We start from the raw sequence: 12,318 nt of genomic DNA, 5'->3' as shown, positions 1-12,318 counted from the left end.
ATGCTGCCATGCTTCTCTCCATGATGATAATGTAACCTCTGAAATTGTAAGCCAGCCCCAATTAAGTGGTTTCCTTTATGAGAGTTGCCATGGTCCTGGTGTCTCTTCACCGAAATAGAAACCCTAACTGAGACACTCAAGACCCGTGAGGATGAAGCATGTTATTGTTACAGTACCAACAGTGGGTTAAGAAAATGAAAGCAACATTTTGAAAGCTGCTGATGTTCAAAGTTAGAATATCTTCAGCAACAAAATATCAATGATTTGGGCTAAAAACCTGAAGAATCAAATAAATATCCATGAGACCATATTGCAATGAATAAATGCTTGAATAATTAAACAGTTATGGAGGAGCAACAATCTTCCAGAATCCCAAGCATATTTAGGTAATTTCTATGCTCGCTAAAAATTTAAGTTTCAGAAGGTTAGGGGCTAGAGGGATGGCTCTGTTAGTGAAGTGTTTGCTGAATAAGTGCAAGGACCTGAGTCTGAAGCCTAGAGCCCACACAAAAGCCATGTGTGGCGATTGCTCTCCCTTCTGTGACCCCAGCAAGGGGGGCAGGGACAGGCAAAACAGTGGAGCTCATGGCCAGTTTTCCTAGATCAATCGATGAACCCCAGGTTCAGTGAGAGACCCTATCTCAAAAAATGACACAGCTCAGTATTTAAGAGCATTGGCTGCTCTTTCAGAGGACCTAGGGTTTAACTCCCAGCACCCACATAGCTACTCACAATTGTCTCCAGGGGATCTGATCCCCTTCTATAGACATGCATGCAGGTAAAACACCAATGCACATACAATAAAAATAAAGAAAATACAGGGCTGGAAATTAGTCGTTTGGATTTGGTGAAAGTCATTAGTGACTGAAGAAGAAGAGGCGGCGGTAGTGGCCTCAGCTATGACCTAGGGAGCCGAGTCGTACCTAAAGTTACGGTCGACTCAGCTCTTGATCTCCATTCTTATGCCAGAAGAGAGTTTTTGAAATATTTTAGCTGACCCCTGAGTATTGATAAAACTGACTTAGCCAACGTTATTCCCTGCCTAGCATCTAATACGGATGGGTAAAGTACTAGGGTCACCGATGAGAACATTTCCAGATGCATCCATGCTAATTAACCAACATTTGGTGCTGGACACTGGTAGCCCTATTTTAAGGGCTTATGACCTCCTTTGATAGATGCAGTCCTTGTGTTTAGATTGTTAGTCTATTTATTTTAAGCATAAGTGCAAGATTACAGCTATTCTAGTTATCCTGTAGAAAAATCTTCCCATCCAAGTACTAACTGGGTCCAGCCCTACTTAGCTGTGAAATCAAGTGCATTTGTGGTGGCATGGCCATAAACTTCTTTGAAAATTTCCAAGTGTCTGCACTAACATGACTTTTTTTTTAACTCTTCATATTCATTTGAGTCTTCTCTTTTTTCTCTACTAATCTCGAGCTAAGAAATCTTTATTAAAATCTATAACTACATTTGAGCCAGTAATTCAACCTGTAGGAAAAGGATACAATGGGGCACACCAATACCCTCAATGCTTCCAGCTCACCAAGAGTATAGCTAGAGTAGGGCGGGGCTAGGGCATGGGAAAGGGAACCAGATGTTGTAGTATACACCTTTAATCCTGGCACTTAGGAGGCAGAAGCTGGTGGGTTTCTGTGAGTTTGAAGACAGTCGGGATACATAGACCAAAAAAAGAACATAAAAAGAAAAAAAGAGGAATTAGGCATGTATTGGAATTTATTGAAACCTATGTTTTATGTGTATGTGTGTTTTATCTGCATGTATGTCACCATGTGTGTGCTTAGTAACAGCAGAGGTCAGAAAAGGGTTTCAAAACTGTTTGGTATTATACGTTTTTGTTTTTTGGGGGTCCCACCACCCAGTTTCCCAAATAAATCACACACAGAGGCTTATCCTTAGACTTGAATGCCTGGCCTTAGTGTGTCTTGTTTCTTGCCACTTAAATTATCCCAACCACCTTTTACCTCTGGGCTTTTATCTTTCTGTATTTCTGAATACTTTTCTTACTTCTTTCTCTGTGGCTTGCTGTGTAGCTGGGTGACTGGCCACTAGTGTCCTCCTCTCCCTGTTCTCTTCTTCCACCTCTTCCTCGTTTTTTATTCTATTTATACTCTCTGCCTGCCAGCCCTGACTATCTTTGCTCCCGCCACGTTATTGGCCGTTCAGCTCTTTATTAGACCATCAGGTGTTTTAGACAGGCAAAGAATCACAGCTTCACAGCGTTTAACAAATGCAGCATAAAAGCAACACACCTTAAAATAACATTTCCTTAAAAAAAATCCTCTCAAATTGGGGTTAATTGCTTTCTGGGTACTGGGTATAGAACCCAGGTCCTCTGCAAGAACAACGAGTACTCTTAGCCACCCAGCCATCTCTCCAGCCCCATGCCCCTTGGGTTTTATTAGTCAGAAGTGTATCCAGTCTGCCCAGATGTTTCCACAGGTAGTTGTAGTCAACTTTGAAGTAACAGATTACCCAAATTACATATTGGAAAAACTTAAGTTTTCTTTCTTTTCATATTTTAAAAGTTGTTTTACACTGATGACAACTTATGCTGGAGAAATTGTGGAGAAAAGGGAACACTTCTGCATTGCTGGTGGGAATGCAAGCTGGTACAACCCCTTTGGATGTCAGTGTGGCAATTTCTCAGAAAATTAGGAAACAACGTTCCTCAAGACCCAGCAATACCACTTTTGGGTATATATCCAAAGGATGCTCAATTGTGCCACAAAGACATGTGCTCAACTATGTTCATAGCAGCTTTGTTTGTCATAGCCAGAACCTGGAAACAACCTAAATGTCCCTCAATCGAAGAATGGATAAGAAAAATGTGGTACATTTACACAGTGGAGTACTACAGAGCAGAAAAAAAATAACGACATCTTGAGTTTTGCAGGAAAATGGATGGAGTTAGAAAACATTATTTTGAGTGAGGTAACCCAGACACAGAAAGACAATTATCACATGTTCTCACTCATAAGTGGTTTTTAAACATAAAGCAAAGAAAGCCAGCCTACAAACCAATCCCAGAGAACTTAGACAACAATGTGAACTAAGAGAGACTTACATAGATCTAATCTACATGGGAAGTAGAAAGTATAAAAAGACAAGATCTCCTGAGTAAATTGGGAGCATGGGAACCTTGGGGGAGGACTGAAGGGGGAGGGGAGAGGCAGGGAGGGGATCAGAGAAAAATGTAGAGCTCAATAAATATCAACAAAATTTTTTTTAAAAAGTTGTTTTAGCCTTGGAATGATCTGGGTCTGAGTGTCAGGATAATGCTAGGCTGGTGTGAGGAAGACTGTACATGGGAAGAATATGAGCTATGTAGTCTATGGCCGAGAATGCAGGACGAGACTGAACAGTTGGAGTGGTTTCCCTCTGGAGGCGTCTACCTCGTTTACCCAAGAGCACTCTTGTGTGTGGGAAAGTGGAAAGAGGCATGCTGATTGACCTGTCTCACAGCCACCCTCTATCCAGTGACAAAACACCAAGACAATCAACTTGGAAGAGAATGGAAGAATTAACTTTAACTCCTGGTTTCAGATGTTCTTATCCATGGTCCTTGTCGTCATTGCTTTGGGGCTTGTGTTGAAGCAGTTAATTTTTGCAGGGTCTGTGTAGTGGGGTTGTGGATGAAGCCACCACATCACAGTGACCCAATTTCCTCCCAATAGACCCCCTCCCCCAGTTCACGGGTTCTGTCACCTCTAAGTAGTGCCGCAGGCCGGCATCTGAGTCTTGAACATGCAGCCTTTGGATGACACCATCCTCCCATTCTTGCTTGTTGAAAGGAGACTTCTACGCTGTGACACTAACACACACCAGAGGCTGCACCATTTTTGTGTGGTCCCACCATTTCTGTTTCTCTTATATTAAAGCTGGGGCACTGGTGCTGCCAGTGTTTGGAGAGGAGGTGAGTGTGGCTAAGGTCTGCCTCAGGAGCCTGTCAGTCAATTACTGCGTGCCTGTCCGTGTTGCAAACTCACCTCTGTGCACAGGTAGGGAATGAGAATGCAGCCTTCTCGTGTCCATTTTGGAACCCAGGCTTCATCCATTTATTTTATACGAAGGTTTATTCATTGGCATCTGCTTTTTGTCTTCTTAAACCGTATACAATCCTTGAGTCCGCCAATGTACCTCCCTACCCCACCCTCAGCACTCCCTTAAATTTAATTGATTAAATGTCATCTTTGTCATCTCAAAAGATGTTTGTAGAAGGGGAAGGAAAGAAACACACCTCTAGGTAATATCCCTTCCAACTTGCACCACTTATATGCATTGCTTTTTTTTTTTAAGTAATGGTATGCATACTTTTACTCTTTAAAAGACTTGTTTGGGAGATTCTTCTTTTTTGGTGATGTTATTGTCCAAAATTTATCTTGAGTGCTCTGATTATCTAGGTGAACAGGACTGAGGTATAAACAGGATAATGTATTGAGGACATATAATTCAATACAAAATCTGTTGCCAATTCAGAATACCTCTCCACAAAGGCAGAAGAATACATTCTTAAAAAGCAATTTGTTATTGATTAAACATAAACTAAAATGTGAGCCAGCCATGGTGATGCATGTCTGCAAGTCTAGCATTTGGAGGCAGAGTACACCAAGTTTCAGGCTGGCCTATGACACATAATGAGTGCACCACCAACTTGAGCCACTTAGACCCTGTCTGAAAACAACAACAGTAACAAAGCAAAGCCTACAAATAAGAACAAAACTCAGGAGGTGGTGTGTGTGAGATCACAGACACTGACAGGCAGATAGAACTGACTAGTTGCTTCCAAAGTTTAGATACAGCTGGGTGCCGAAGGTGCCTTCAGTGGGTAAAGTGCTCACCTCACGTGTTCTGTCCTCAGTACCAGATAAACTGGTGTGGTCATACAGTCCTGTGGTTCCAGCAGTGGAGGGTGGAGACAGGGGATTAGGGTTCAAGGTCATCGTTAGCTACAAAGTGAGTTGGGGGTCAGCCTAGCTAGGCTATATGAGAACCTGTATGAAATGAAGGAAGAAAGGGAAGGAGGGAAGGAGGAAAGGAGAGAGAAAAAAGAAGAAAGGATGACCAGTCCCGAAATAAACCAAGTTGACAGCTCCATGTGTCACATTTAATTCATCTCAACCTTACCTGGTAATTAGGGAAGGCAGCAGGGACAGCGAGAGGGTAAGATCCACTGGAAGGGTAAACACATCTTCTGACAGACAGGTGGTTTTGTGACAGGAAGCCAGTGAAATTAGGCTTTCGGCTTCCCAGATGACTCCTGGGTCCTGGAAGAAACTTCCCTGGGCTGTGAAGCTGGCAAGAAGCCTGTTTAGCATTTTGAAAAGATTCGAATCACCTTCAAGGATCAGGAAAAGAACTGACAAGTATAAGAAGAAAATACTCTAAGAAAAACCAAAGAAAGTCCATCTCCCTGTCTGCCCAGAGAGAAGAAGCTTATTTTCTTTTTCTTTTTTTTCAACTTATATTTACTCTTTAGTTGTTGCAAGTAAAAAGCCAACAAAATAAAAAAGGAGAGGGTTTTCTTTCTTGTAATTTAAATAACAAATATAAAAGAAATCTTTAAAATGTTGTTTTAAGGAATCTTTTTTTTTTTTATGTCTAGTAAGGTCTGCATTACTGTGTGTTTAGTGACCGTTGCAACAAAATGGAATATTTGGAACCCTGTATTTCCTGACATTGTAGGTTTTTTTTTGTTTGTTTTATTTTTATAACCTGGGTATTGTGGTACATTTCTTTAGTCTGAGCACTTGGAAGGCATAGAAAGGCAGATCTCTGTGAGTTTCAGGCCAGCCAGAGCAACACAGTGAGGCCCTGTCTCTAAAACAAACAAGCAAGAAAAAGCAAAGGGAGAAGAAAAGAAGAAGGAAAAGCACATTATCCTAATTGCTGCCTCCCATATGGACAGTGTGCCTAAGTTCTAAGTAGTAGGACAGAGAATACATTCAGCTTATTTAAATATCTGTTGTGAGAGCGGCAGGCAGCATTCCTGTGCCCGGCTGTCTGCATGGCTTATGCCCCAAAATAATTACATGGAAACTGTATTCTTCTGAACACTGCCTGGCCCATTAGTTCCAGCTTCTTATTGGCTAGCTCTTACATATTGATCTAACCCATTTCTAAAATTTTGTGTAACATCACAAGGTGGCTTACCAGGGAAGATCTTAACCTGCGTCTGTGTTGGGTGGGAGATTCATGGCGACTCCTGACTCAGCTTCTTTCTCCCAGCATTCTGTTCTGTCTACTCCGCCTACCTAATTTTCTGTCCTATCAGAGGCCAAGCAGTTTCTTTATTACTTAACCAATGAAACAACAGATAGAAAGATGACCCTTCTCCATCCAATATCTGTATACTATTTAATGTGTATGATACTGACTCACTCTTGGATTCCCTTACTGCTTTGTTCTATATTAATCATTTTATTGTTGTTACTAAAATAAATCTTTAGATGTCTTCGGAGTCACTTGACTGTTCTGTAATCAATCCTGTTACCGCTAGCAGTTCGAATGAAGCAAGATGTTTCAAAGGGACCTAAGGAGCTCGGTTAATTTCTTCATCATTACAAACAGCTTTTTAGCAAACTATTTATAAAGTTACAAAGTCCCCAACAACATCCTTGATAAGTATTATTTTCTTATTCCCTCCGAGGTGAATCCGATTGTTAACATAACTGACCAGGTAGACCTTTACTTCCTGAAATGATGATTACTTTTCTAGTAGATACTCATTTAAAAGAAGCTAAGTTGGGAGTACAAAAAATGTTTATTTTTTGCTTTTTAAAAGAAAATGTTTTATCTCTTGTGTGTGATATAATGTAATGCCTTTGCTATACTTTATTTTCTTTAGCACAATTTGAAGCAATTTTACTGTGGTCTCCATTTATCATGATAGCACACATTTCAGGGAAGTCACATTTAAAAGTTACCGAAAAGTCTGTCAATGCATACCAAATATCCTTCCGTTAAAGTATTTCAGGTATGTAGCTTTCAACGTACTTAGTAGCAAGGCCAGCAAGGCCAGCATCACAGACAGCATTTGGCACAATCCCCTTGACCGTGCTCCAGGCCTATCAGAGCTGTGGGGCGGGTTGGCACTGTGTGTTAATCAGGCAACCATGTATTTCTGAAGTCCAAGAAGCACTGGATGATAAAAAAATGTCTGTGGTTAAGATAACAATGCAATGGAACGTGAAGACAACCTTCAACCCAGTCTAACTGGGCTACACCTGCTACTGTGTGAGCAACCCCATCTGCTCCGTGATTCACTGGGAATTTTTGTTTGGTGTTAACTACCTTGCTCCGTTTTTAGTTTTCAGTGTTTGTTTAGAATTTTAACACAACTAAGGTTAAATAGTTTGAGGCTTATTCAACTTTTTTGTTGAATTTTGTTTGTTTTGTTTGAAGCAGAATCTCGTGTAACTCCTTGTGTTAGGCTGTCCTTAAACTCACAGAGACCCGTCTGCCTCTGCCTTCTGAATGCTAGGATTAAAGGTGTGCACCACTGTGCCTGACATCTTTCATTTTAAAATAAGAAATTACCTTTGCAGTTTTAAAATGTAGCAGTTATCATAATCACCTTACAGAAACTCTTTGTATCTTGCGTTGTCACTAGTTTGGCCCTATGGTTCAAATTAGGCACTTCCCATGGCTTGCTCAGTTTGCTTTCTTATCCAACCCAGAACCACCTGCCCAGGGTTAGCACTGCTCACAGGGAGCTAAACTTTGTCACCTCAATCATGAATCAAGAATTGCCCACAGACATTTCCACAGGCCAGAGTGACAGAGACAAAGGTCCCTCTCCCAGGTGACTCAGTTTATGCTGAGTTGGCAAAACCCAACAAGCACAAACATCATGTCTCTACAGTTTAGATCCTGCTCACTGGCCAATCTGCTCCCACCCCGGTCTTCCCTACAGGTAGGGGCTCCCTACCACGTGGGACTGCTTTCCTGTGGCTGTTGTAAAAAGCCCTGACGAAAGCAACAGGGAGGAGAACAGCTTCATTTTGACTCAATAATCCATTGTGGTGAGGGTGAGGAAGTCACCATCGCAGGATTTGAGGCAGCTTGTTACATTGCACTAACCATCAGAAAGAGAGAGTTTTCAACATTTTATGCAGTCTGGGACCCCAGCCCATGGAGTGGTACTACCCACATTCATTGGGGTGGGCCTTTCTTCTTCAGTTAATCTGACTGAGACAATCCCCCACAGGCATGCCCAGAGGCCTGTCTCCTGGACGATTCCAGATTCTACCAGGTTGACAATATTAACCATTCCACCTACCTTTCATTTACAAAGTTCCACAAGGGTAAGAAACACATCTAGTGAGCTTAGTGCATAACAAAGTAACTGTACAGAGCATTGAATGAATGATTAAGTGAACAAGTGAACAGAGATGACTGTCCACAAGCCGAAGTAGTATAACGTTTATTCAGTTGTCAGATTTTTGTGAATAACTTTCTCATTTTTGTCTGTATAGATTATGCTTGTGCCCTTCAGAGGGATATTTTGCTTCAGGGGCGGCTGTACCTTTCAGAAAACTGGCTGTGTTTCTATAGCAACATCTTCAGATGGGAAACTACAGTAAGATATGTTTGCACTTGATTTGTTGATAGAAATAATTGCATAGTCAGAAATATATATATATATACACAGTATTCTTAAAAGCAGGATGATTCAAAAGTAAAATCATATGTATTTGTGTATCTATGTTTATGTAAGTATAATGTGTTTATACATGCGTAAATGTGTAAAGTATTTTTCTAATTTCAATACATCAGCCCCATTTGTACTTACTACAGTTTGGTTGGAAGGGATTCACTGCCAAAACCATGGTTACTTGACAGACTGTCTACATTGTTCTCAGAGTTTAAATGTGGAGCTTGAACTCCCACTGTCTTTCACACCCAGTCCTAATGTTAGATCGTGGGATTGATGGGCAGAATATGGAAGGGAGTGTTCTGAATGCTGACCTTGGTTTTCATAGAGAACGTGTGTGTGTGTGTGTGTGTGTGTGTGTGTGTGTGTGTGTGTGTTAGAGAGGGAGAGGGAGAGGGAGAGGGAGAGGGAGAGAGAGATAGAGAGAGAGAGAGAGAGAACTCCTAAAGCAAGCCTTTCAGCCAAATCTGGATTAGATTGATGTAACACTTGGTATTTCAAAATATGAATTTCAGTTTTAAAAAGTATTTTTTGTGTGTGTTTAGATTTCTATTGCTTTAAAGAATATAACCTTTATGACCAAGGAGAAAACTGCTCGACTCATCCCAAATGCTATCCAGATCATCACAGAGGGCGAAAAGGTGAGGGACTTCTCTATCTTTGTCACAGCAATAACAGGAAGAAGCGGTCTCACATGATAAGCACCAGGAGTTTGGTAGTCCTTGAAGCTACAGTGTCTGGTGGAGACACGGGATATTCAAGAACAGATTCTTGTATGTTTAAATGGTTACTATTTGCAAGGAGAAAGAGGGCAGTGGGGTGTTGGAAAGGACAATGGGAGGTGACTAAGACAAAAGATGATTATAACCATGTCACAATGAAATCCATTTCTTTGTGTACTAATTAAAATAAAGAAATCCAGAAGGACACAGCAACAATAGTAATCATTAAGTTACAAGTTGTATGTGCAATACTGTCTGGAGATTGCTAGAATGTATCTTCTACAAAGAATATCTATCAATAATTGGGCATGATGGCCCATGCCTATAATCCTAGCACTCTGGGGACAGAGGCAGAAGGATCTCTGAGTTCAAGGCCAGCTGGTTTACAGAGTGAGTTCTGGGACAGCCAGGACTCACAGAGAAACCCTGTCTTGACATGCCCCCTCCCCTCAAAAAAGAACATATACCGAGAGGTTTAAGTTTAATGAATTGAAAAATCTGTCTGTGAAAACATTAATTACCAAATCATTGTGTGAAATTTCCTTAATCGCTCCAGCACAGAACTAGCGTTCTTCCTCCCTGCAGATGAGCACTCTGTAGTAGGTAGGTGGTCACTGGCGCAGCCACTGGAAGGGATGGCCCACTGGGAGGCTCCCTTCAAGGATGCCTCTTGCTGCACTTTCTCATTGAAGTCAACTTTAAACATGACTTTTCAAAAGACAGCTAAATGTAGAGAAATATATAGGGCTGCAAACAGACTCAGGATTACAGGTGGAGATTCTACTGCTTTCTCTAGCTTCCGAAGCCTCAGAGTTTAACTTGAGTGTTTTATGTGCAGAGAGCCAATATTTTTGGAGTATTTTTAACACTTGAAAAAAATTTCAAAACTTAAAATTCCTATCAATAATATATACATTTCTGAAATCCGCTTGTATTCTTAGTTCCTATGTGACTCAATTGAGAGGCATCGTATTGCAAAGTTCAGAATAAAAACGTGCATCTTTCTATACACTTGTTTAGATGAGTTTGAGAAAATTATGAAGAACATAAACAGCTGCCTAGTTTTAGCTCACTTCCCTAGAAAATAAGAACAGCGCTGTGTTTGAAAATTATATTTGTTATATTACTGTTATACGGCAGGGCTTATAAAGAAATATCATTTATGCAGCAATTATTTATTTTTTTAACACAAAGGTAAGTGACAGTAGTGCGGTCAGCGGCCAGCTTTGGTCAGTGGCTGGCTTTGGTCAGCGTCCGGCTTTGGTCAGCATCCAGCTTTGGTCAGCATCCAGCTTTGGTCAGCATCCAGCTTTGGTCAGCGGCCGGCTTTGGTCAGCGGCCGGCTTTGGTCAGCGGCCGGCTTTGGTCAGCATCCAGCTTTGGTCAGCGGCCGGCTTTGGTCAGCGGCCGGCTTTGGTCAGCGGCTGGCTTTGGTCAGCAGGACCCCATAGACCTTCATGACAGACCTGTGATACAGAAGCATAAGCCAACAAACTGTCCTCCCCAAGTAGCTTTGGTCATGGTTCACAATAGAAAACCTAAGACACTAAGTGAATTTGTTTTATCAAATGTGTGTGTCCTCTAAATTTTCAGGGTGCTTAATTTGTCTCATTTTTCTTCGTAGTTTTTCTTTACATCTTTCGGTGCCAGAGACAGAAGCTACCTAAGCATATTTAGGTTGTGGCAGAATGTATTATTAGATAAGGTAAGTGTTCATTCCAGGGGGGGCATGCTGTAAGCAGGCGCTAGGGCTGCTGTGTACCTTATGCAGATCCTTTCTTATGTGCATGAAGCTAATTCTGAGGACAATTCAAATTCTTTTTTTTCCTTTGGTTTGTTTTTTCAAGACAGGGTTTCTCTGTGTTAACAGTGCTGCTGTCCTAGCTCTGTAGTCCAGGGTGGCCTCCACTCATAGAGATCCACCTGCCTCTGCTGCCCAAGTGCTAGGATAAAGGATGTGTGCCACCACCGCCTGGCTAACAATTCAAACTCTTAAGCAAAAGATCAATAGTTGCTTCTTAAACTAAAAAAATAATTGAAGAGGTGGGTATGATGGCACATACCTTTAATTCTAGCACTCAGGTGACAGAGGCAAAAAGATTTCTGTGAGTTTGAGGCCAGCCTGGTCTGTAGATCAATTTCCAGGACAGCCAGAACTACATAGTGAGACTCTATCAAAAAGACCCTACCCCTTGCCCAATACAAAAAAAAAAAAAAAAAAAAAGAGAGAGAGAGAAAGGAAGAAAGAAAATTTACAAAACTTAAAGACTGAGCACTTGCCATCAAGCCTGATGACCTGAATTTTTTTAAAAAAAGTAATAAAAATGTAAATTAACAAGTTTTTATTAAAAATGGTTTGTGGTGAGTGCATGAATATGAGCATGTGGAGGTCACATGTGTGCAGAGGCCTGAGGGCAAGTCTGATGTCTTCCTCGGCCGCTTTCCATCTTCCCACTTTGACACAGAGTCTCACTGCTCCAGAAGTTCACTGTTTTGGTTTGGCTGGCTGGCCGGCAAGCCCAGATGCTGTCTCCGTCTCCCAGGGCTGGAGTTGTGCAGACATTTCTGGCATTTTATGACGGTGTTTGGGATTCAAGCTTTGGTTCTCACACTTGTCCAGCAAGTAGTTTTACCTCTGAGCTGACCTCCCAGTCCCCTAGTTGTGGTGGTTGTGGTGGCTGACTCCAGAGCCTCCTGTATGTCCTGCATGTCCCACTAAGCTCCATCCTCACTCCAGTAGTCATGCTACTGTGCTAATTAGAATCCCTATGATGCTAAGAAAAAAAGATAGCAAAGGAAACATTTATGATAACTAGAAAATAAATACATATATAACACATAAGAAGCCAATATTGGAAATATAAAAGGACACGCACGTTTGATAAACAAATACACTTAGTATCTTAGGGTTTCTAGGGC

At 41.4% G+C, this 12,318-nt stretch overlaps 1 protein-coding gene across 3 annotated transcripts in view; it reads left to right on the top strand.

Annotated features, from left to right (window-relative positions):
- Gramd1c (GRAM domain containing 1C) overlaps window positions 1–12,318 on the top strand; it is a 77,959-nt gene that overhangs the window by 21,582 nt on the left and 44,059 nt on the right. For all 3 annotated transcript variants that reach the window (XM_050148891.1, XM_050148890.1, XM_050148892.1), the window contains exons 4-6: window positions 8,499–8,602; window positions 9,223–9,318; window positions 11,024–11,104. In XM_050148891.1, coding sequence (XP_050004848.1) covers window positions 8,499–8,602; window positions 9,223–9,318; window positions 11,024–11,104 — 281 coding nt within the window. The remainder of the gene's footprint in view (window positions 1–8,498; window positions 8,603–9,222; window positions 9,319–11,023; window positions 11,105–12,318) is intronic.

Source organism: Alexandromys fortis, unplaced genomic scaffold (assembly GCF_014885135.2).
Source record: "Alexandromys fortis isolate MF-2015 unplaced genomic scaffold, M_Fortis_MF-2015_v1.1 scaffold_4, whole genome shotgun sequence".
NCBI lineage: Eukaryota > Metazoa > Chordata > Mammalia > Rodentia > Cricetidae > Alexandromys > Alexandromys fortis.
This window is presented reverse-complemented; position numbering and strand designations above follow the sequence as displayed.